At 34.0% G+C, this 25,108-nt stretch overlaps 1 protein-coding gene across 15 annotated transcripts in view; it reads right to left on the reverse strand.

The window, feature by feature from the left end:
- Positions 1-25,108, reverse strand: part of tenm3 (teneurin transmembrane protein 3) — an 842,281-nt gene that overhangs the window by 79,782 nt on the left and 737,391 nt on the right. For 9 of the 15 annotated variants that reach the window (XM_039751049.1, XM_039751057.1, XM_039751056.1 and 6 more), the window contains 4 exons: positions 12,088-12,114; positions 11,041-11,061; positions 9,988-10,134; positions 1,113-1,329 (listed from right to left, as the gene is read on the reverse strand). In XM_039751049.1, the coding sequence (XP_039606983.1) occupies positions 1,113-1,329; positions 9,988-10,134; positions 11,041-11,061; positions 12,088-12,114 (412 nt within the window). The remainder of the gene's footprint in view (positions 1-1,112; positions 1,330-9,987; positions 10,135-11,040; positions 11,062-12,087; positions 12,115-25,108) is intronic. The other 6 variants (XM_039751058.1, XM_039751062.1, XM_039751063.1 and 3 more) reach the window with 2 other exon arrangements.

A 25,108-nucleotide genomic window follows, 5' to 3' on the forward strand; every position in this document is an offset into this window, starting at 1 on the left:
CTTAAAAACGGTATATAGTTAGTAGTAATTTAGGTTAGGCATAATTTTAATTAGGGACTTTAAAATTGTTATTTATTTGTGTTGTTTATTTACTGTATATTCAAAGCACTCGTATATCAAAGCAAATTTCCCCATAAGAAATAATGGAAACTCAGATGATTCATTCCACAACCCAAAAGTATTGATATAAAAACGATTATACATAGATAGATAGATACTTCATTAATCCCAAGGGGAAATTCACAAATTAATAATTTAATAATTTATTTAATAAACAAATGAATTAATTAAAATTTAATTAATTAATAATTAATTAATTCAAAATATAAAGTAAAAATATGTATGGTAAAACAAATTAACCTGCACTTTACCTTTGAAAAGTATTGTGGTTGGTGTGAGGGAGGGGAGTTATTGTGTAGGACGATGTTCACTATAACTAATCACTGCTATCTGTTGGCTCACTGGAATCTTTTTCGTTTTTTGCAACTTTAACAAGGAACCTATCCAATGACAGTTGCTTTTGCCTCCTTTTGAGGTTTTTGTGGAAATGTGACATTGCATTGTCGTTAAGGAGATTAATCACTCCCACACAAAATAAAAAATTATTTATGTATACACACTTGTACTCACAATGCTATAGTAAACATTATGCGCTTGTACGGATGTTGACTATATGAATGAGGCAAACCGACTGAGGATGATTCTGAAGCGAGACAGAGAGAACCACCGTCTGCTCAGTTGTGATCACGTGATGCTCGGCAGACAAAGTATATATGTACTACTCGTATTGCAAGACCTCGCTCGTTTATCAAGTTAAAACATTTTTGCTCGTATTGCAAAACACTCACAGACTAAGTTACTCGCAATTCAAGGTTTTACTGTAATTGTATTCATTAAATATGCTCTATAAATAAATGTTCTTGTTGTTTTGGCTAACATTAGTAAAAATTAGTAAATTGATGCATAATTCTAAAAATGTTAAAATATAACACAGGCATGACTACTAATGTTTAGGCTTCTTAAAACATTGGTTGCCATAAAATCACCAAGACAATAGCAAAAGCAAAGACAAAAAATGCTGAATGAATAAATATAAACATTTATATTGTTACCTCTTGTTAAAGGGATTTTCTCCAGGTATTATATGGCTGTTGTCTGGCCCAACAAGAAAACTGATTCTGTCATAAAACGATCTGGCAGCTTGCTGTGGCGGTGGCTGTTGACTCTGTCCAATAATGTCATTGGGGTCAGGTGATCCACGGCAGTATGGTTGATTCTGGCAGGAACTTTGTAAACAGCAGTCAGGGTCCATACAATCAACTAATCCATCTGAAAGTATAACATCAGCAGTGAATATATAACACCTGCTTATGACTCTGGGAAATGCTTGGATATAAAAGGTTTTGGGCTATTACATTAAATTTGAAACCACTGTCCTATGTCCCTCTTCAGTTTGTTGAACACTGAAATTACTGGTTTTTACCAATTTCCTTTTTACTGGAAACACAAAACACACTTGCAAAGTAGACAGGTGGGACAGAAATAGTCACATGTTTTACCAAAAAATGCATATAGCTAAAATGAACACAAGCAAAAAATCATTTTAATGTGAACAACTGTATTCTTTGAAGAGGAGTAGAATATCAATGGGTTATCTTTGTGAATAAATCTATGACACAACTGCTATACCACACAATTGTTTACGTTATGAACATAGAAAAACATTTTGACTGGTCTTTTTAATGAAGAATAAATCACTCTTTACAGGCTTCATCTAGAGTTATATACAGTGGTGTGAAAAACTATTTGCCCCCTTCCTGATTTCTTATTCTTTTGCATGTTTGTCACACAAAATGTTTCTGATCATCGAACACATTTAACCATTAGTCAAATATAACACAAGTAAACACAAAATGCAGTTTTTAAATGATGGTTTTTCTTATTTAGGGAGAAACAAAATCCAAACCTACATGGCCCTGTGTGAAAAAGTGATTTCCCCCCGTTAAAAAATAACATAACTGTGGTGTATCACACCTGAGTTCAATTTCCGTAGCCACCCCCAGGCCTGATTACTGCCACACCTGTTTCAATCAAGAAATCACTTAAATAGGAGCTGCCTGACACAGAGAAGTAGACCAAAAGCACCTCAAAAGCTAGACATCATGCCAAGATCAAAAGAAATTCAGGAACAAATGAGAACAGAAGTAATTAAGATCTATCAGTCTGGTAAAGGTTATAAAGCCATTTCTAAAGCTTTGGGACTCCAGCGAACCACAGTGAGAGTAATTATCCACAAATGGCAAAACACGGAACAGTGGTGAACCTTCCCAGGAGTGGCGGCCGACCAAAATTACCCCAAGAGCGCAGAGACGACTCATCCGAGAGGTCACAAAAGACCCCAGGACAACGTCTAAAGAACTGCAGGCCTCACTTGCCTCGATTAAGGTCAGTGTTCACGACTCCACCATAAGAAAGAGACTGGGCAAAAACGGCCTGCATGGCAGATTTCCAAGGCGCAAACCACTGTTAAGCAAAAGAACATTAGGGCTCGTCTCAATTTTGCTAAGAAACATCTCAATGATTGCCAAGACTTTTGGGAAAATATCTTGTGGACTGATGAGACAAAAGTTGAACTTTTTGGAAGGCAAATGTTCCGTTATATCTGGCATTTCAGAAAAAGAACATCATACCAACAGTAAAATATGGTGGTGGTAGTGTGATGGTCTGGGGTTGTTTTGCTGCTTCAGGACCTGGAAGGCTTGCTGTGATAGATGGAACCATGAATTCTACTGTCTACCAAAAAATCCTGAAGGAGAATGTCCGGCCATCTGTTTGTCAACTCAAGCTGAAGCGATCTTGGGTGCTGCAACAGGACAATGACCCAAAACACACCAGCAAATCCACCTCTGAATGGCTGAAGAAAAACAAAATGAAGACTTTGGAGTGGCCTAGTCAAAGTCCTGACCTGAATCCAATTGAGATGCTATGGCATGACCTTAAAAATGCGGTTCATGCTAGAAAACCCTCAAATAAAGCTGAATTACAACAATTCTGCAAAGATGAGTGGGCCAAAATTCCTCCAGAGCGGTAAAGACTCATTGCAAGTTATCACAAGCGCTTAAATGCAGTTATTGCTGCTAAGGGTGTCCCAACCAGTTATTAGGTTCAGGGGCAATTACTTTTTACACAAGGCCATGTAGGTTTGGATTTTTTCTCCCTAAATAATAATAACCATCATTTTAAAAACTGCATTTTGTGTTTGCTTGTGTTATATTTGACTAATGGTTAAATGTGTTTGATGATCAGAAACATTTTGTGTGACAAACATGCAAAAGAATAAGAAATCACTATGGGGGCAAATAGTTTTTCACACCACTGTATTCTAGATGACTGAGATTATCAGCTCTTATCAGTCTTAGAAGATTGGGGCTATAGATGGCTCCTTATATAAAGTCCATCAATAGATTATTATCAGTGAATAAAATGTTATAAAACTAATGCGTTGAAACTTGTAGCTACAGAAATTCAAAAGAATTATTTCATTATGAATAAGCATTCTTTCACCATTTTCAGTAAGTATCTTCAAAGCACTTTCTTGTCTGATCAAAACTAGAAATGTTTAGTCTTTTATTAATTACATAAGGGGGCACTAATTCATTTTTGAGAGCAATGAAGTAATTTTACAGTATTGGTTTGCAGGGAGACTGAGTCTCACTCAGTAGCATTAGGGACAAGTCATGAACCAGTCATGATGGGATGCCAGTGCATGACTGAGGCAAATTTATGCACGTGTTCACTAAGTGCTGGGCACTCTTTAACTTAACCTGTATGTCTTTGGGAGGTAAGAAGAAAACCTGTGCACACATTGGGATAACATGTAAACTTCTTCTAGTCAGTTATAAGACTGGGATTCAAAATGTGTCTAGTATGGCAAAGTGACAGCAGTGCTAATTATTGCAACACCATAATATATTGTATAAGCAGCTCTGTCATTGAGGGTGCCCTGTGTTAAGACTTAAATCCTACAGAAGGTTAGGTCCTGCTTTGCATCTCATATTGCTATAATAAGGATATAAGATCCTGTAAAGGAAAGAATGATAAATGGATGGATGAACAACTTATTTTTTTTAATAAACAGGTACAGCAGTACCTTATCAATTTTTGATTATAACACAACAGAGAAAACATTCAAAAATCATGCTGCACAACAACAAATGTGTGAGCAATAGTACAAAAGCTGTGCCACAGATTGCTTTACCAGAATAAAAAAAATAAATTAAATAATCAATCAATCAATCAGTTAAATAAATAGATACAAAATAAAACACAATACAAACCCAATATGAAAAATGGCCTTTACCAATGACTAATCTCTCTATTATAATAAAAAAATCTTGGGTCGAGACGTGATCTTCATGGAAGACACTTTGACGTCCTGTGAGAGACACTTCAACACTGAGACAAGGCAGTGAGAGAAAAGGACAGCTGCTGTACAGGCATTTAAATGACTGATACGTAGTGTGACAAGCAGAACACGCAGCTCAGCAGCAAGCCAGCAGCTGATCCGACCTCATCTCCTTAGTGTGCGTTCAGCCCCCCTTCACAACACGAGTGGCAATGTGACTGGCGCTTTGTGCGCCCCCTTTGGGTGGTTGTGGGTTGAGGGGGTGGGCAAGTGAAGTGAGCAGGGGGCAAAGCCCCCTAGTTTATATAAATTACTAAAACAGCACCTTCTTAATTAACAATGACACATTTGATATAGCTAATTGATCTGCTTTATTTAACTGTTGCTAGGCATAGAAAAAAATTCATAACAGTTTGCAAACACAGTAAAACTTGGGCATATGGGTGTTTAGAAAATTAGCTGGTGCAGTACATTAAAGCAGAGATACCTCCATTATGGCAGAGTGAAATTCAGTTTTTACAATTCAATGTATATTAGACAACACAATAAAAATTTTATGTTTGTTCATGATTAAATTACAACTGTTGCAGGTTTATACATATATATGAAAGGATAAAATGGATAGATGCCAATTACTACACTGTTGAACTTGTTATCTGAACGTAAGAAGGCCATTTAAGAAGACTGAAGATTACGTGCCTACTGGTCTTCATTCCCTTTGTGATGGTGAAAAGCAAGCCTTCCTTATACATCTGTGTGCTTAATCAACACACTAACGCAAACAGGGCAGCCTAAGTTGGTATTCTAAGTGGGGGTCCTGAGTCAAGTGAATATCCTACCTCACACGGTTAATGAAAGTGGAACATGAAACAAAGTTTAAAAAAACAGCTTAAAAACAGAATAATGAGATATAGTAAATGTGAAGAGTTTTACTGTTTTGGATGAAAATGAATACAGAGATAACAGAAAGACTTGGGATGGAAGCAATGAACGCTGTGCTGAGGAGAATGAGTGGTTTGGGCACATGGAAAAAAAGCAAGAGGATGACTGGGTAAAGAAGTACAACAAGATGGGGGTGGAGGGGATGAGGACAAGGTGGAAGCCAAAGAAGATATGGTTGGAAGTGGTGTCAGGTAAAATAAACAGAATAAGTCTCCCCAAAAGATGCCCAAGATTATGTAGATGAAGGAAAAAAGAATTGTAGGTGCAACCGGCTAAACTGACAATAGCATGATGTGGCTTTAAAAACAATGTGCTTTATCAAAACATTAGGCTATACTGAGTGATGACTACTGATGTCTGACTAAAATCTTTCAAATGACACAAAGACAACAAAAAAACAGCAAAGATAAATAAATGTGCATCACTGCAGTAAAGATGACATCCTTTTTGCGGTTTCTCTATTGTAAGAGAGCTTCATGTATGAAAAACATAGTGTTGATTTCAAATAGTGAATGAGGACTCTTGCAAGCATCAGTTCCTGGAGTTTAAAGAATATGGTTCTACTTAAAAGCACAACATTATATTTGCTACTAATATGGCTACAAGTGTTCATTAATTATTTAAAAGCGAAACTCAGTTTAAAAGCTATATTCAGTAATCCCTCCGTACAGTTCAGTATCTAACAAATAAATTAATTGTCCTAATGGAGAAATACTTTTATTCTCTCAAACCAGTTTCTGAATTTGCATAACAAAAAGCTTGAATAGGCATAATGTAATTAAAACACTAGCAAAAGAAAAAGATTAAATGTATGCAAGGTTACCTTTATCCAGCTTAAATAAAATCACTGAAAATACCGTAATCAGAATATATTTATATATGAATGAACATTGTTGAATCTAAGGAAAAAAGAATTTCTGTTTAAGGAGCATGCTGATTTTAATTTTTAGCCCATTACCAGTGTTTTGCACTGTAAAAGAATAATATAAGATCTTTGTGGAGAAAATGTACAGATAATAACAGACTTTATTGTAAAGAGATGGAAACAGAACTTTAAATAATTACATAGAAAAACAAAAAGGTAAAGCCCTGAACGCAGCAGTGCTTAAATAATTGAAGAATATACAGTATAGAGACAAAAGTGAAACAGAACTATCAATCACTTTCTAGAAGATCCGAACTTAAAAAAATGATAACATTTTTCAGTAAGCCATTTTCTTTACAATGCAGCTCAGACACTACCGTAAACACACAGCCATCATGGTAGCATTGCTGCCCTGATGTTATAGGCCACGTGGTATACGGCTCACGTGCATATCAACTATGTAGTTGTGGTATAAGTCTACGGCTTAACAATTGGGGGACAATTCATTAATTAAATGAGTGATTATTTGGCTGGCTTGATCTTCATGGGTGTGTGAGCTTGTGCAACTGTAGGAGGTTGGTGTGGTAACTGAGATGAGACACGCGGTGCACAATGGAGACGTGACGCCCACGGAAGCATATAAAGAAGAGCTGGCTCATGTTTTTATGGATAGCTTCCAGCCAAGTAATTTTAACCTTGCTTTTATTGATGTATCTAATGGATTGTTTTAATTTACACTGTCACTTTGTTTTATTGGATTATTTATTTATTATGGAACAGTTCTGCACTGAACTACACTTTTGAACACGGTTTTGGTTTTTGGTGGTTTAATAAAAGCACTTGGCACTTTTATGCACCTGTGCATTGCTTTGTGTATTATGTGCAAGGCTCATCCCTCGGGTACGTTATGGGTGGTAGCGGGTTCAAGAAGCTCCCTGGAAGAGTGGAGCTGACACACACCGTCACAGTATTATCATAGCAATCAGATACCAAAGGGTTTTGCCGATGCAAAGAAAACCACAAATTGTTGGCACACCAGAAAAAAATGATGTTAAGAAATGACACTGATGATGCAAATGCAAATAAACAGTAAACCTCGTTTGAAAAAGTATTAACACATTCTGACATAATGGAATTGTGCTTCTAACATTAGGTGTCAATTTTAGCCAACAGTCTAAAAGTAAATGCATACAATAAGACGTTGCAGATGACACGTTCTAATAGTCTGAGCAAAATGGCTTAGAAAATAATTTGCAGACACAACACTCTCCAAAAGGGTTTTGAAGATCATTAAAATGTGCCACCTTGCATTTTTCACATGATGTCTTTGTTAACCTGAAGTTTGGCCAGAATAAATTTAGACTTTTAAAAACTTTAACCCACAATAACCTTATACTTCTATAGATAGTCTTTTCAAAACCTACTCTGAATTTAGTCAATTAAAAAGGGTCACGTGAGACATGTTAGTCCTGCATCAGCATTACAGCAAGACTCACCACATCTACTGTATATTTTGAACAGTTAACAAATCTAAACATATATTACAAGGCAGCAGGAATGATGCAGTTTAGATGACTAAAGCTTTTAAGTCTCTGAGGAGGATTATAAAGGCAGAAAAAAAAGAAATGCTGAACTGTCCACTTACGTTAATAAATAATTTGGGGCAAATTCTGTTCATTGTATTCCCCAAGCTTTCCTATAACCACTCGCAGCCTAAAGGCTGGACCACATTCAACAGTATTTCTCTGTTCCTCAGTGTCTTCACTAGCTCAAATGAACTTGCCTTTTACAATTGCTAGCTATGACTACACAATATCATTACATGTCATCGTGTCTTTTTAGAGTTGTTTCTTGAAGATTTCTCTCCAAAACATGAGAATCAATTGTGTTCAAAGTACTATAAATCAGTTTCTACCAAAAATTAATAGACACCTGCATTTTCTCAGTTCTACTACTCATTCGTTTTACCCTGTGCTAGCCATATCTACAATAGTACAAACTCTTATTTTTAATGATTAAACACATTCCCCAGCTTCATTTTCTTGAGCTATGTTTCAAAACCTTTGCTCATTGTCATTAAGAAAGCGAATGTTTCAACTGGCTTATTTGCAACAACTTTTCCAAAGTTTCTCCACAGATTCAAAAACACCTTACACTTAACCTGGCATACTCAACACCTCCTTCCTTCCTTCGTCACTTTGAACAAGGTAATGGAATTATCGGTTTTCCTCAGGCAGTTCCTTTGATTTAATTATACATGTTGTTTGATTGAGTTCCATTCCTTTAGTCTCCTTTAATCACAAACAAGCCTTTGTACAAATTCTTGTAGCTCTTATTGTGTGTTTACTACATACCAGCCCAAGCCTCATGAGTCTCCCATCTCCAATTTGTGTTTCATTCTCTTTCACAAAAGTGCAGTGTGACTGCCTCTTTATTGTGGTGTACATTTTTCAATTAATTCAAGTAATTATCAAAACAGGGTTTAATAATACATGTCTAACTTCACCAGAGATTCTCATTGATTACTAATTTAGAATACAACTGACAATTAATGAAGCACCTATGCACAGATTATGTAGTTAATTTTACTATTTAAAATCATAGAACTTTAGAAGTTTGTTCTGCTCTCTGAGTAATTGTTATACATGTTGTACTTTTCCATTATACTGCATTGAAATACATATTCTGTATAATTTATTTTTATCTTGATAATTAATGCTTGGAATCTCCAGCATTAGTGAAACTGGCAGGCGTACAGTTAAAGTTTTGTGGAAGGTTTTTTGTGCTCCCACAGGTAATATCCAGTTGAGCTACACTCAAATTCAGTCATTCATCTTTGTTAGTTTATAAAAAGCAAACATACATCTGGTGTGTAGTCTGTGGGTCATAAAACTGCATGAGATTGACACCCCCTGAACTAATCAGCTGGAAATGCTTTTTTACAAGCCTCTCTGCTAACATCAATCAGAGCTAGAATCTCATTTTCACCATTCAAGATGCAGGGCAGGGGTGTTTGTTATTTTTTCATGGAGTTCACCATTGACTTGCCCAAGCAAGTGACGAATTGTTATGAAAGCAGCTACCCATAATTTGGAAGAGAAAAAAAAAAGATTTTTATTCTTTTTTTGTTTTCTCTTTTGCTTGTTTTGTACTACATATGTCAATATTCTTCCATTTGACATAATTTCACAACAAAAGTAACCTATGATAAACAAATACAGAACCTCAATTTCCAAAATAAATATTTAGCCTCGTGGTAGTCCATTTCCAGTTCAGGCATGAATTATTAGCATATGAAATGAAAGCACTTCAGAGAAAAGTCCTACCATGCTAGAACAGTTTGCTGAATAAGCCCAATATGTCATGTTAAATATTCTCATGGATTGTACTCTAGGTCTATTTAAAGGCAACCTGGAAATCAAAGCTGTCATTTATATGGAATCCAAAGACAGAGAAGTATTTCTTCCAATGCTCACCTTATTAATATTTAATAAACTTTACACTGTATCAGCTCCAGGGAAATGAATACTTCCATCAGGTGTGATGGTTCAGTGGATGGCACTTTTTGCCTCTGGGCTAGACTTAACAGATATTTAAACCTGACAGAGGTGACCTGGTCCTGTTAAATCTGTAATCCACGCCATGCAATGAGAGAACATGCTACTTAAGGCACCAAATTTGACCACAGAACCAATGTTTTTCATTTAAATATCCCAATAATATAAGAACTTCAGAAGATACATAACTGAAATTCCAAGTAGCTTTGAGTGCTTACCTCCTTCATTGTCCTTGCTGTCAGTGCACAGAGTTTCCATGGCAACATCGCACCCAGCACCTCTCCAACCCGGCTGGCAGACACAATGCCATCCATTCTGGTCCAAGGTGCATCGACCATTACTATTGCATAATCCAGGACATCCCTCTATGAACAAAAAAGAAACAGCGTGCAAATGGCGCATGCTTTAGAAAAGCAGACAACAGCAAAACAAAAACCAAGGAGACAGTAATCAAAGAAATAAAATAAACAGGAATAACCATGTTTGGTGAACATATACTGACACTGATATAGGGACAGGCCTTGGTAAATGCAAGTGCTGTAGTTTCACATGAAAGTTAAATTCCACCATCATAATTTGATATTGTCCAAACTCTTCAACTAAGCAGAATCTTTAAATGACCTTCATTATGCCAATAACAAATGGCAAATCCACAATTTTGAAAAAAGTACAAATTAAACAGTTGCTCATGCTGCTTGGATTTTCATCTAGTAAAGTGGAAAATGGTAATTCAAAACTGCAGTGAAGTTGAAGAAATTTGGACAGCTATCCAGTCCTCTTTTTTTTAACATATATTTTTTTAACAATGTCATTTATTTGTGACAGAAGACTTGCTGGGATCAGGCCCCCAAAAAAGCAACAGTTAATTTCGTCTGGCCTCAAGTTTAAAGAGCATCCATGTGAAGTTACAGCACATTCAGAATAAATGCACAAAGTATAGGGTGCTTTGGTGACAGCTATACTTTATGCTGAAATTACATTCCTTTTCACAAAATAAGCGAAGCCCAGGAAATAACTAAAGCAGCTCAGCATCTATTCTAATAGACATCAGGATTCAGGCTGCAAATGCATGAAATAGGACCGACAGGATTTCCAACAAAACGTAATAGCTGTGTGTGTTTGACTTGTTAGGACGAACAAGAATGAAATACCAGAAGGACCACAATAAAACATTGATAGACTGAACAAAAAACACGTTAACGCCGTGCTTCAAGACAGACAGCGGAGAGTGATTGCTTGTGACAATCTCCCTAGGGCTATTGTGCCATTACCTTTATATCCTATCTTGTCTGCTATTATGGGCAAGGAGGGAAAATTTGGGAGAGATAATTAAAATTGTGGTTTATCCAGAATTGTATTTCTGTAAATGATGCTTATATTGACAAATAAACAAAAAAAGCAAAAGTGATAATAATAAATTTAAAGACAATAAAAACAAGCAGTTAGAAATAAAAATAAATGAACAAATCACTACTGCAGGATAGTGGAAAAAGTGCCTCGGAAGGTTTCTAAACTGAAGGATGCAGACTGACAGTAAAATAATTTTCAGCATTCATTAACTGTAGTGTGTTTGGCAAATACAAATACACATTTGTAATTATGAAATAACAAACCTAAAACAAACAGGCTAAAAATCCAAGCTTTACTCTTGTTTTCAATTAGGCAGCCATACATTTACAGTAACTATCTTGAAACACACATACACTTTGTATTATATATACACACAAACTTTACGTTTTCATTGCTTGCCTGTTCCTATGTTTCAAAGGCAGAGTAATGAGCATTCATTCATTCATTCAAACATAATGAAATGGTAGGCTAGAAAATGTGTTTAAAGAACAATTTCAAATTATTATACATGAAAAGAAGCTATGCTTGGAGAATAGAGTGCCTCAATGCAATGTCTCATGTGTGATAATTTGTTTAACTCTATTGTCTAGGTTGCAGAAAGAAAAAAAAAAACTCTTCCTTTTATATCAGAAACATCTGCTTTCCACAAAGAATGCTTATGAGCTTATAAATTTAAACCCCAAGGATTTCTGCTGCAATGTGGACCACAACATTCAGGAGATAACAATGATGATTTTTATCAAGTTAATTCTGAAACTTATTTTCTTGCACACTTAAAATACCCATTTATGTGCAATTTTATTACATGTCAGTTTTTTCAAAGAAAATGATGAGAACTAAAACTAATACCAAAAATAGCACAATACTAATAAAAATAATAATAAAAAACAAAACTTGGATGGAAACCAGGTGTGTGTCACAGCTCATACAGTAAAAGCACAGTACAGGTAAGACAGAGCATACAATACCTTTGACTATTTTGTCCAAATAGTGAGCTTGAGAAATGAAAAGGAAAAAGAAGAACAGACACACAATTGAGAACAACAATACTTACACATTTAAGTACAGCAGTATTTAGTTGAAAGGGAACTAAGAAATGACAGAACAACTGAAATAGAGGAAAAAGCACAAATTCTGCTTTTTTTGTATCACAGTTTTAGTTATTAATTATAATGAAGTCAAAGGCAAAGCAGTATTTTGTCCAGCAAAATAATAAAAGTTGTTTTCCATTTTCTTTTTGTAATGAAAGAAGAAATCATGGAATATGCATATTTTAAATATAAAGGCAAAGTTAAATATGATTTTTTAGAGGGTTACTGGTATATTTTGTTTATATACCCATTTAAACACAGTTAAAATAATTTTGCATCTGACTTCCACCCTCACACTATGGCCAGACATCCTTGATGGATAATAAGCTTTCACCCAATTGAGTGTTCAACTCTAGTTTCATAGGTCTGCTGTACCAGTTCCTTGTTACCATTACTAGAAATTGCACTAAGGCATAACATGTGCATCAAATTTTAGGTTACTCCAAGCAGCCAAACGTGAACTGTGGAACCTTCCAGAGACCCTAGCTATTGCTTCCAATCACATTATCAAGTTTGTTTCTATGATGTAACAAGTAGACAAATAATGACACATGTGTGTATGGACATATACAAATAGATTAGTATCTCTATCACTCTACTAAGGTGCTTCTGATGCTAGCTTTCTTTTGGAAGTTTTTTTGCTGACATCTCACTTTTAGAGTCCCTCACATTGCTTGCATTGAGTCTTTGTGCTTCATCTCCTCTCTTTTGTCATCTCAGTTTTTTCTAACATATTATACATATGTGATGATATTGTGACCTTGACTGGTCACTGGAAACGGGTAAAATGACCTTCAAAAACAGTTCAAACTCCTTTCTATGAAACATGCTATTGTATTTTCTTTTGTAAAAATAATGAAACAGAAATTCTGAAATACTAACGGATATTAAAATAGGGGTATCTTATTTCAAATATACATGTAAATGTAATTGAATTCAACATATTAAAATTATTTGTTTGTAACTACAGTTCTATTTTTAACAAATAATTTTGTACAAATTGAAACATCTGCAAGCAGTTAAGACTGCTGTTCACTATAGAAAAGCAAAGCATAAGCATAGTGATAACAGATTATTATTATTGCCATGTCTCTCAAATGAATCACACAGACCTTGCTATTTTGCAGTTAGCTGTTTATGGAAATACACTTTCACATTGTCTTGCAAAATGCTGTTTCAAATACTATCTTCCACATAAACCAAAATTATCTAGTTGAAGGAGCTACTTTTAGGTCTGTTCCACTCCAACTATCGGTTGAATAATTTTAGCTATTTACAAGTTTACCACTCTTAACAGACAAGCAGCAGAGATGTAGGGACAGCATCTAAAAGCAAGTGTTACTATTTGACTAAAATTTGGGATAGTAAGAAAAGATGTTTTCATTATAGCTACATTCCATTATCTAACGATAAGCTGATTTGTTGCCATCCTAACACACATATGAAACAGATAAATCACATACATGACAGCCACACACATTCTGCAGGTGATGAAGTTAACATTTCAATTTAGCATCTGAGGGGAGGCTGTCGTTATTTTCTAAAAGTTTCTAAATTTGAGCGTATAGGAATTAACATCTACCAATATGCAGTAGAATCAAAACTACCTATGGTAAAGTAGTATGGACACTCTTAAGATGCACAAAATAACGGAACCAAACAATCAGCAGTGATAGAGTCTTGATTTCAGTTCATTTGAATGCATTTCCATTGTAGAAGGCAAATGCTTAAACTGTTTTGATAGTTAAATTTTATAAAGTCCAGAAGGAAATTGAATAAAAATAAACAAATTAAAATGAAAACAAAAAACAAATATGATCATCTCTTTGTAAAAAATCCTGTCGTATGCAGCAGATATAATCAATAATAAGTATGTCACAGTGCTTTCGTTTAGCAGCTTTTTTAACATTACAGAGTAAACCATATAATAAACTTATATAGACAGCATAAAGCACTTTCAAAAAATTAGCATTTCTCATAGTAATGTAAAAATGAAAAAAAAAACAGAAAACAAAAAACACAAACATTCTCTTGACCCTGTAACATCATTGGCTGTGTTATTCTCATTTGTCTTAACCAATACTGCTCTGAACTAGCCCAAACACATTTAATTATGAATAGTACATTTTACAAAAAAAAAACAATCATAACTAGCAAGTACTATACCTAGATGCTATATTTGTTTAGATCTAAACACACAATAAAGATGACCACTTCTGCTGTTTATGACTAGGCGAAAACATGTTAGTTGTAAAACTGAATGAATTAATTCTTGTAGAGAGGCACATTTCTCTCATTCCAAGTTTTCACAGTACCATACAGGAGTTAAAAGAACATGATTATGCAAATACAATGACACTTCCTTCTTTGCAATTGCTCACCCTATGAAATACCAATAAATGGCATTTATTTAGTTTCTTGTATTTTTACAGTGACTAAAAGCCCTAAAATTGTCATTTTCAGCATGGGTGTTTGCCATAGTAACAAATTAAAAATAAATGGATGGACTAGACTCCGCTGGAAGAAGATTACAGGTCATGTTTTTGCAAGCATATATAATGCAATCAGATATTAAACATATGGTATGAAAACAATCAGGCTCACCTTTTAACCCTTGAAATTGCATACTAAGTCACTGGAGGCCAGAGAGTTTACAAAATTACTTTTATCGAAATCTTAGGTTTGCAGCCCTAGCAGCTATCACTGCTTTATTATTAATCCGTCAGTTCCCCTAGTAATGATACAAATGACATTAATCTATGAACAAGTATACATTACATTGCCAAAGTTCAATACTCTGAGGAGTGAAGAAGCACGTACTGATTTTGAATGTCTTAATTGCCATTTACAGCAAGTGTTTTATTACTCTGTAGCTGCAGGTAAATCTGCCATAAAAATGTACTCTTTATGTTTTAATCATGCTAACGGAGCATGAATATACTTTTTTTCCCCTTTCTTTCCAATATATAATACGAATCACATTAAAGAAATCATTGAGAACTGCTTCACCTCTTATAAACCTATTAATAAATCTCAGTCTTTTTAATTGAATTTACAATGGCAAGCTTTGTTGGAAGAATTAAAAATGAAAGAAATTAGCAAAAAACATACCAGATACATTAATAGACTATCTTATTATATCACTGATGTATGCAAATGATACGCTTGCATTTAAAAAGCTACTCGGTTCACTTAATGAATCTATAACAAGATTTTGGATAGCTTTTGAAATCTGCTAAATTAAGCAAATTTTAAGTGCAAACTAAGCTCCCACAGGAGGCAGGATACGATGTACCCTTAAGAAAGACTACCTCCTTCAAATGAAGAGAATTTCTAATTAGTCCATTATTACTACACATGCTAATTTGTTTTTAAATCTTGGTACACATTAAATACCCACTTATATGATTGGCTCATCGACATCAATAAACTTTGTTAAAGAACAGACCACAGCAGATGGCAGAAATAAAACAACAAACATGCTTACCACAATTAAACTGTGATTTTTGGGTTATATCCTTCATCAAAAATAGTGATAAAAAGAGAGAACTGACAAAATAAAAAAAATGACATTTCAGCCATATTCTTAGACCGAGTGTTTGGTTGGCTGTCAGACCTACACAGAGGGTTTTGCCGTCATCTTTATGTAAGTGAACACATCATTTGTAGACAGCCCCTTTGAAGCCTCAGAGTTATGAAACAAAGCTAGCTGTTCACTTTCTGCAAAATTAGGACTAAAACAACGAAAAGTCTATCTCAACAATTGTGAATTTAAAAATGAAATTGTTGCCAGTAACATTTAATTCAACAGTACATATATCAGTTAAGGAGGTCAACTTAACTATTACAATGTAGTTGTTTGATGTACATCCTCATGAAATATAAATACTTTTATGCCACAGAATAAATACTGCTGAAAACGTTAAAGCAACTGTTAATCATTACAGTTTGACAACAAGTCAGTTCGCAGCTACTTTTTCAAACAACTGTACATTTCTGATAAGTGGTAAAGTTGTTCAGTTCAAAATATTATGTGGAGCTGATTTGGAAGTACCTAAACTAACACAGCCGTTGCAGCTTACCGTATATCAAACTGGCTCATTCGCCTTGTGATCATCTTCTTCGATACACCATATAGATCTGCAATCTGTTGTACTTTTAAACCGCATAACAGAAGGTGTTCTATTGACTCAGCTGGAATGTCAAAGGATGGACGTCCAGAGCAGGGTACTGCATCACCTGAACTGGAGTGTAGTAGAGTCCGTTCCACCTGTTCTTCGATAATTTAACAAACAGTTTCATCTATGTCGTAGTCTAAAAGGGCCGCCAACATTGTAATTTCTTCCGATAAATCTTCAATTCTCTCTCTGAAATACGTAATATCTTCGGCAGAATCCATTTCATCGGCAGTAGTAAGCATTTTTCTAATTAATTCTTGTGCTATCGATTCACCAATCAGTAACTAGAGGGCGTGTTAGAGCCCACCCTCTCAACTTTGACGAGTGAAAGTGACAGTTTTATTTCAAGCCGTATTTCTTGACGGTTTGCAGGAATGTTACGAACAAAATGAAATAAATAAATAAGCAACGAAAAACATATTTCGTGACACATTTATTTATTTATGCTCTCATTTCATGACACATTTATTTATTTATGCTCACATTTCACAGTACTTTTATTTATTTACCCATTTATTTATTTATTTAATTTTGTCCGAAATATTCCTCCATACATATGGGCATGAGTCACATCATAAAAGCTTTGAAGAAATTCACAAAAGTTGGATCAGCCTGCGATTTCAGTTTTGACTTTGATTTTTGGTGTGATGTTGAGTCCAGCCCTCACTGGGGTGGTGATTTTGGTTCCATTGACTGTTGTTACATGATTTTGTTCTCAACAAATTACACAGTATTACTCAGTAAAGATTTTCTAATTGAACATTTCACTTTTCGAGATCCAATGTGTGATTTATATTTTCCCTCAATTGTTTGAGCACTGTATTACAATAAAAATACAATCACATTTTTTTCTGAAATCATTAACATTATCAGTCTAACAACAAAATTACAATATTTTTTTTAAACTTTTTTGCTACTACTTTTAACTTAAGTAGTTAGGCAAGCTGAAGTATAAGTAAAATGAAACTCCAATATAAGAAACATGGGCTCTGAAAACTGGACAGATTTTAAGATAGGCAAAACATATTAAAAAATGAAGGATATCCTCAACTCTAGTGATTAGATAGGTTCTTCTAACAATCTCATGTTAAAGAATTGCTGCTATGTGAATGAACAGTATGCTCCTGAGGAGTATTATAAGATGTAACACTTCCATATTTGTATCTTTGTTGACTTCCCACAATGTTACTACAGAGACTGGTTAACAACTTTAGCTGAAACAAATAAACCTTTTCACTCAATGAATTATGGAACAAGTGAGAAACACAATGTTTCTCTAGGGAGGCTGATACATGATTTTTTTTTCTTGGAGATGATAAATATTTCACAAAAGAATTAAAAGAAATTTGTAAAATATTGTTGTCAAAGTGTTTTGTAAAGGAGGCATATCTGAATCCGGTTTTTAGTTGGGTGTTTTCAATAGTAAAATAAAATGGAAAATCTGGTACACTGTGAAGCAGAAAAAAATGTTACTTCAATGTATTCAAAAAGCAATACTATGGTATGAAATCATTTTTTTAATTAATTGGAGTAAGGGTGCACCAGCAAAATTAGAATGACAAACACATTTCAACTACTGGGCCTTACAAAGAATTAAGTATTAAATCTAATTGTTGCTAACATGATGAACTCATAACCTTCTCTTTACCCTCAGTGATGAAGTAACTATTTTTGTGTTAATCTACTGAAACCACTATTTAATTCAGTTACTGGGTGATGAAACTGATATTTTCAAACAGTACTAAAAAAACACTTATATAGAAATTTCATGATAAAAAAGTATAATAAATTGAGCAAGAATGTATCAATTCAAGCTTTAATTTCATTTTAGATAATAATTATTACTTTTTTATTTTTAATCAATTTGAAATCATAGTGATATACATGTTATTAATTGGTCATTTTCAGATATCTGTAGGAATGATTTAGATAATCAATACAATTTTTTTAATGTTTAACCAACTTGAAATCCCAATGATGTAAATGTTATTAATTGGTGACTGTGAGGAATCTCTATGGGAGTTAGAGTGTCTTGTGTGAGTAAGTGTGCTCTGTGATAGGCTGTCTCCTGTCCACTGTTAGCTTTACTTTGTATTAATTGGTGCCATAAGGAACTCCATAGTGATTCTGTACACATAGACGATGATAAATAAACAAATACAATTTTAAAAATCATACATTTGCTACACCCACCATACTCATTAATAAATGTATTTTCAGTGAGTGTACATGAACCCAAGTGCAGTTTACCAAATGTGTTGGGATATAGCCTTATAAAGGCCTCTATATATAACTATATTAAATAAATAAATAAATAAAATCTGCAAATTTTAAGACATGGACTTAGGTAATAGCATTCCTAAAACACAAATCAGAATATAGAAATCTTCTATACTGTTCATATTATGCAACATCTACTTATATTACACTGAACCAAAATCTACACAGCAGGGAAAAGTAACACTATTTTCCCAATCCCTTACTCTAATGAAAGGCATAGAGTAGGATGTATTATTTTACTACTAACTGATTATAATAAAAGATAACAGTTTCCATTCTAAAGATTTAGCAAAACATACACACCCTATACATTATAAAATGCAGGTCATCATCAATGCTAATCAAAGGTGTTGTGTGTGTACATTTATTTGTGTGTCTGAGAGAGATTCACATTTTATTTTCTGAAAGCCTAATATGGATGCATTCATGAATATGCATTTGCTTCAGCTCACAATTACTTGTATTAACCAACAACAATCTATGAATATGTATAAATACTCATTGTGGTTTAACAATGATTGTTCAACACTGTAACAATTAAGCAGCTGCAATCTGTCTAGTGCAGTAAGTGACAAAGCTTCAGGCAACTTCTATAAACAGATGGTCTCACCTGCAAAAAGATTAAACGTTAAAGACTTATTTAAATGTGGCGTCTAAAAAGAAGGCTTATTGTTAACAAGAAATGACTAATTAGCATAAAACATTGTGATAAGCAGACTATAACTTTGGTGAACTTTAGCAAAGGTCCACTACGGTAGAATACCCAGGAGTCGGCCAGTTGAAGAAACCGTCTGGAAGAACCTAAAAAGCACTGTAATTGTTGTGGTACTTGTGTACATCTGTACTTAGTGAGAAAGAGTAATTGAAATGTTGTATTGCTCTCTGTGTACGTTGCTTTGTGGTTAATTTGAGAATGGGATGTTCAGATCTATTAAAGGGGTTGTCATCTTCGTGAAAACTAATAAAAGAAAGCTGTCTTCAGTAGGCTATAAATGGCTTCAGGATAACTAATATGAGAAAAGATTTAAAGTCTGGTAAGTAGAGCGCCCACTGTATAGCAGGGGGTCCAGGTAATATGTGTATAACTTAAAATTGTTGTGCCAATTTAAGCATATTAAAAAAGGCTGATGTTTGTACAAGGTGTATGTGGATATCAGGTGCTTTCAAATAGATTAGATAAATGTTATTAATCCCAAGGTGAAATTTAGATGCATATTGCAGCAGAAATATAAAAAAAAACAAAAATACAAACTCACAGGACAAAATATACAATCAATTAACATAGGGAGAACATGCAAACTGCACTCATACTATAATATATTCTATCTGCATAGTTCATGAAGGATGTCAGCCAATGCGATACTTGACAACCGTCACATTTTTGTGTCTGTAGTATTTCTTTGACTGCTGCTAACTTTATTTTAATTGTGGTAATTTTCATTGCAATAGAATTTGGAACATAAAATAGGGTCATGGTAAAACATAAACAGGATTTCTAAATAAAATCACTATTTGAATAAGAAAGAAAGATGATTTTTTTTTATAAACTGTGCAGAATATCCATGAAATTACTTTCACACCTCAATAAGTGTCATCTCCATTCGGTAACTCTAGAAGCAGCAATACTCTAAAACTGCTTTGCACTCTTGCACTTAATCTCAACTCTGCTGGTCCTCCATTAACATTTTGCTTACAAAATGTGCATTTTCAAAAGTATGAGCTTTACAGTATATTAAAAAGGTGTGAGCATTTTGCAAAGTGGATCTGATTTTATTTACTAGAGTTAGGAAAATGACATGGCGACCATAGTACTAAAAATAATACTAAAAGCTGCAACTCTAGTCTTATTTAATAAAGCTGGCAATGAAAATGTTACAATGTTTTTTATTACAAATATATGATTATGTTTCTTTAGTTTTCTAGTATATATTTTATGAAGACCAGCTATTAATAATAAAACAACCTCCTTCAATGATCCAACTTATTAATGGTTCAGGCATTTCAGCAGTAACAATTTAAGTTTAAGAAGGTGTCCATGGCATGAATTCAGAGGACTGCCGAAAGAAAGAAAAAAAAAAAAAAACACTGTCTAAATCTTTAAGTGAAATGAAAAGGAAAAGTTAAATTGGGTAATGAACAGGATTCTAAATGTAAAAGGTGATGGAGAAAATGCAAAAGTGACTTTTTCATTAAGGTAATCTGATCAGGCACACTTGATGAAGGCTATACAGCCAAAACTTTGCGTCTTTAACCTTCTTTCCTAATCAGTGCCAGATATAGCCTTTAATGTTTTTTTTCCCCAACTAATCTGATTACTGGTGTATAGTTGATAAGCAGCTATTAAAATATACACAATGCAGTCATATGAATGCTAGCCAAAAATTTGGCCACACATTATTAATACTCTTTAGGTTTCAGAATTCACCCAAACATGATCAATTTGACTGCTATATATATGCTTCCGTCTTCTCAGTACACTGATGAACAGTCTACTGCAGTTTTATAATTAAAAAACTGATAGATCTAGGTTGAAATGTTATGCTAATGTTATTCTTGAATTTGGAAAAATATATATCCGGTACACAAAGATTTTAACACAAAGCTTATACGGTATATGGATTGTACTTGCCACCACCACAAGTAAAAGCAAAAGTAGATGTCCACAACATTTTTATCGCTAGAATTGTCAGTTGCTTTTAAATTTTGTGTCTTTTAATTTAGCTGACACCTGGCCAAATTAATTGAGGGGTGCCAAAAGCTTTAGTGGAATGTGCTAACAGTAAATTAAAGTACAAACACAAATACAATTGCGGCTACCCTCATGTAAGAAAATATGGGAATGATAAATAAAGAAATAATAAAAGTGCATACCAGCACTATTCAAATTGATTCTGAGAAATGTTTAAAGAGATTTAATGGCTGCATTTTAATAATGCTGCTTTAATGCCTATTCTTCATACTAGTGCTGTGGTTTGCTGGCCGGACGTTTTACTTTGTAATATATTCACCAGTGTCAAGAGAGTGAGTTGATTTAAGTCATTTTGAGGTATCCAATCAGAGACTGTGTCACTATCTACATTTTTGCCGGGGGAAGTCTTTCTAATTTAATATTTCCACTGGGAGGGCGGAGAGGTCTCTTTACTACATAAGTATGAAATGTCGGACTTTTGCCTATTTTTTTGTTCTCTCTATTGTATGTATTCATTAACATTTCTCATTCTTTTCAAGTCTAACAAAACATAGTAAATAATCAATGGCTTGCTCAGTAAAGTGAAATAAGAATAAAATCTCAGTATGTGTTATTGACTAACGCTAGTAAAAAAATATTTTATGTAACTTGAAAAATATAATTAAAAAAAAATTAGGTAATCTGAGTTTTCTTTTAACTAAAAATACTAGCCCTATATGACTGAAATAAAACTATTTGGACATAAGCAGTTGTTTACATATAATATGGGCTTATTGAAGTCACATTAAGTGGTCTGTTACTTAAAATTACTAAGTTACACTCTATTAACCCTGAAGGGAAAAAATCCATATACTTTCTTGAAACTAAGGTAGTACACATACAGGAAAAAAGATTTTTCCTTATCAAAACATTAGACTTCTATGGAAAATAATCACTTAATCATAAAGGACTTCTTGTACATTTTTAAAATAGCCATTTAGAATGCATTGCTTCATTTGTAATTCAAATGCACAAAAAGAAAAAATAATCATAACAAAGTAAATAATAACTTGCTGTAAATGGAAGATGTTCTGGTTATTTATAAGTCTATATATAATCTTTTAGCAGATAATTTGAAAACAAGATTGCAAAACATCACTTAAATCCAGATTGTAGACTTTTTTTTAAAGGTCAGAGAAAAGCAACTAAACCTCACTGAGAAGGTCTTGGCCCAAAGGTTTGAATATTGTTGGCCTCTAAAATACAAAGCTTATTTGTGAACAGCTATATAACACACAGAGAGATAATGGAAGACTGAAATGTAAAAAGAGAGATGGTATGAGACATGGTGTGAATTTATAACTTTAAAAAGCTGTAACCCTGGATGTCAAAAATGTTGTCAAAATTTTAAAATTAATTTTATTGATTTACTGGGAGAAATAATGGATACTTTTTTTTTTTACATATTTGAAATAGAAGTCATTATTTATCAACAGAAAGGCAGTAAAGTGTTAAGCAGTGTTGTCTTACTGCGCTAAGAGTTTGGGTTGAAACCTCAAGCTTGTCGATATGGAGTGCATGTGTTCTCTCAGTTCTGGTACTCTGGTTTTCCTCCAGAACCTCAAAGACTTGTGAGGAAGACTTACAGGTAACTCTAATTTGGTCCTGTGTAAATTTGTTTGGCAATGTATTTGAGTGTGTTGTTCAATGGACTAGTTCTGAATTCAGGCCTGATTTCTGCATAGTACCTAATGCTAATGGAAAAGGCTCCAGCTTCTCTTGATGGATTAATGAATGTAGAAAGCTGATGGATAGATGGAATATATATTTATTCATAAATTCAATTCAGGGACACAAGGGAATGAAAAAACATTCGTTGGCTGAGGTAATGATTTTTATATGCAGTAATTTCTATAACTACTTTATTAAATATTTTTCCAAAGCCATTTTTATCTGAAGCAGCATAATTATACAGACTTCATTTAAATGTATATAATATGGTAACATTTTCTCTTCCTTACTCATTACTGATGAGAAAAATTACATTCAACAAATACAAGGTACACAAAACTGTACTGGTAAGACTATTTTTAACGTATTATTTATTTTCTTCAAATTGGCTTTAACATTATTTTCTTTCAATTGACAAAGCTTTTGTCATTACAAATACAACACTCTAATCTGAAGATGATCAAAGCTACAATTTATCATAAATGGTTGATGCACAGTTTAGGAAGTTAGGAATAACACGTATAGCAGGGTATACACTGACTTATATGAAAAGCAAAAAAAGGTCACAGTCACAACTAAAAATAAGGGCCCAGGAGTGTTAGAAAAGAAGGTCTAGAGTAAGTTTAAGATGCCTGACTTAAAATGAACACTTGAAATGGATGGATAACATAGTTGTGGTCTACAAACAGAAGGGAGTAAATGTAAAGTGCAACTTGCAGAGGTATACGGTTGAATTGTACTTTACTGAAATAGATAACCTTTCACAAGAGATCTAAGGCTAATTTGACATGCTTCTGCTCAAATACTGTTGTTGATTGCTGCCAACAAACCTTCTGGTTTGAGGTCTACTGAGCTGGTCAAAATAAATTGTGCTACAGATTAAGTATGAAACAAATACTTTGGTATCCTTCAGAATAACAACTGCAGAGTCCTTGCCTATGCAAGACTGATTTTATGAGCATCTGCTAACATGTTCAATGTGACTATAAATAATATTAGCTACAGTTTTCATGTAAGGGTAATTCTGTTCTACTTCTCCAGTTTTAATATGTAACTATGATGATTGTCATGAATCAGAAACTACAGTTTCCAGTGTTGTTTTATATTGTAATTGCAAAATATGACAAATGGAGTAGATGTCATAGTGCACTCTATGCAGCCATATTTACTATAACTGTAGCCATACGAGACAGGACTGAATAGATCACCATAGTATGAGACTTTATATTACAGTACCTGTAATGTTGCACATCAGTGTCTTGCTACTTCACCATCTTATTTATTCCAGCTTAATGTTGGGACATTTGGAAAATTAAAAAAAAAAAAAAATCTATTCAAGAAATCCAACTTTTTATCATGAAGAGAGAGAGATATGCTGCAAATGTAAAGTATCTGTCTGTATCACTATCTGTATGTCTATCTTTACACAAACACAGTGGCCACTTTATGAATGGGACCTTCTTGTTATTACATGTAGCCTGCCCCTACCATTAGCAAATCATTCATATACTAGCAAAATACCCGCGCTTTGCAGCGGCGAAGTACTGCCTTAAAATTTTTATTAAGAAGAAAATTAAACCTTTTTAAACTGAGGGAAAATATACCAATAATTATTTGTTAAGGATCTCTTTGTATACCACATTGTGAGTTCGGCCCTCCGGTTGTAATATGACCAAGCTGTGCGCTGAGCTTACTCTTGAGCATGCAACGTACAGATGGCCATGTTAACAGTAATCTTGTTTCAAATCCCACAACTTGGATTGCTGCTGTCATAATCGGTTTGAGTTTCATGGTTTGTTTCAATTACGACAGTATTTGTAGGACTTGTGTTGAAGAGACATTCGGCATCTGTCAAGCGTTGTAAGTATACAACTGGTTTCATTGATAACTTCACATCCAACTTTTGAGAGTTTAAACATTCATAAACATCAAAGTGTCCACTACTGAAATCGTCACCTGTGAATCTAAAATGTTTAGGAGGCATTGGCGGTTGTCGAAAGGTGTAAACTTTTTGGCCATTCCGGTACACTTGAAAGCGACA

The sequence above is a fragment of the Polypterus senegalus genome, chromosome 4 (assembly GCF_016835505.1).
Source record: "Polypterus senegalus isolate Bchr_013 chromosome 4, ASM1683550v1, whole genome shotgun sequence".
In the NCBI taxonomy this organism is placed as follows: domain Eukaryota; kingdom Metazoa; phylum Chordata; class Cladistia; order Polypteriformes; family Polypteridae; genus Polypterus; species Polypterus senegalus.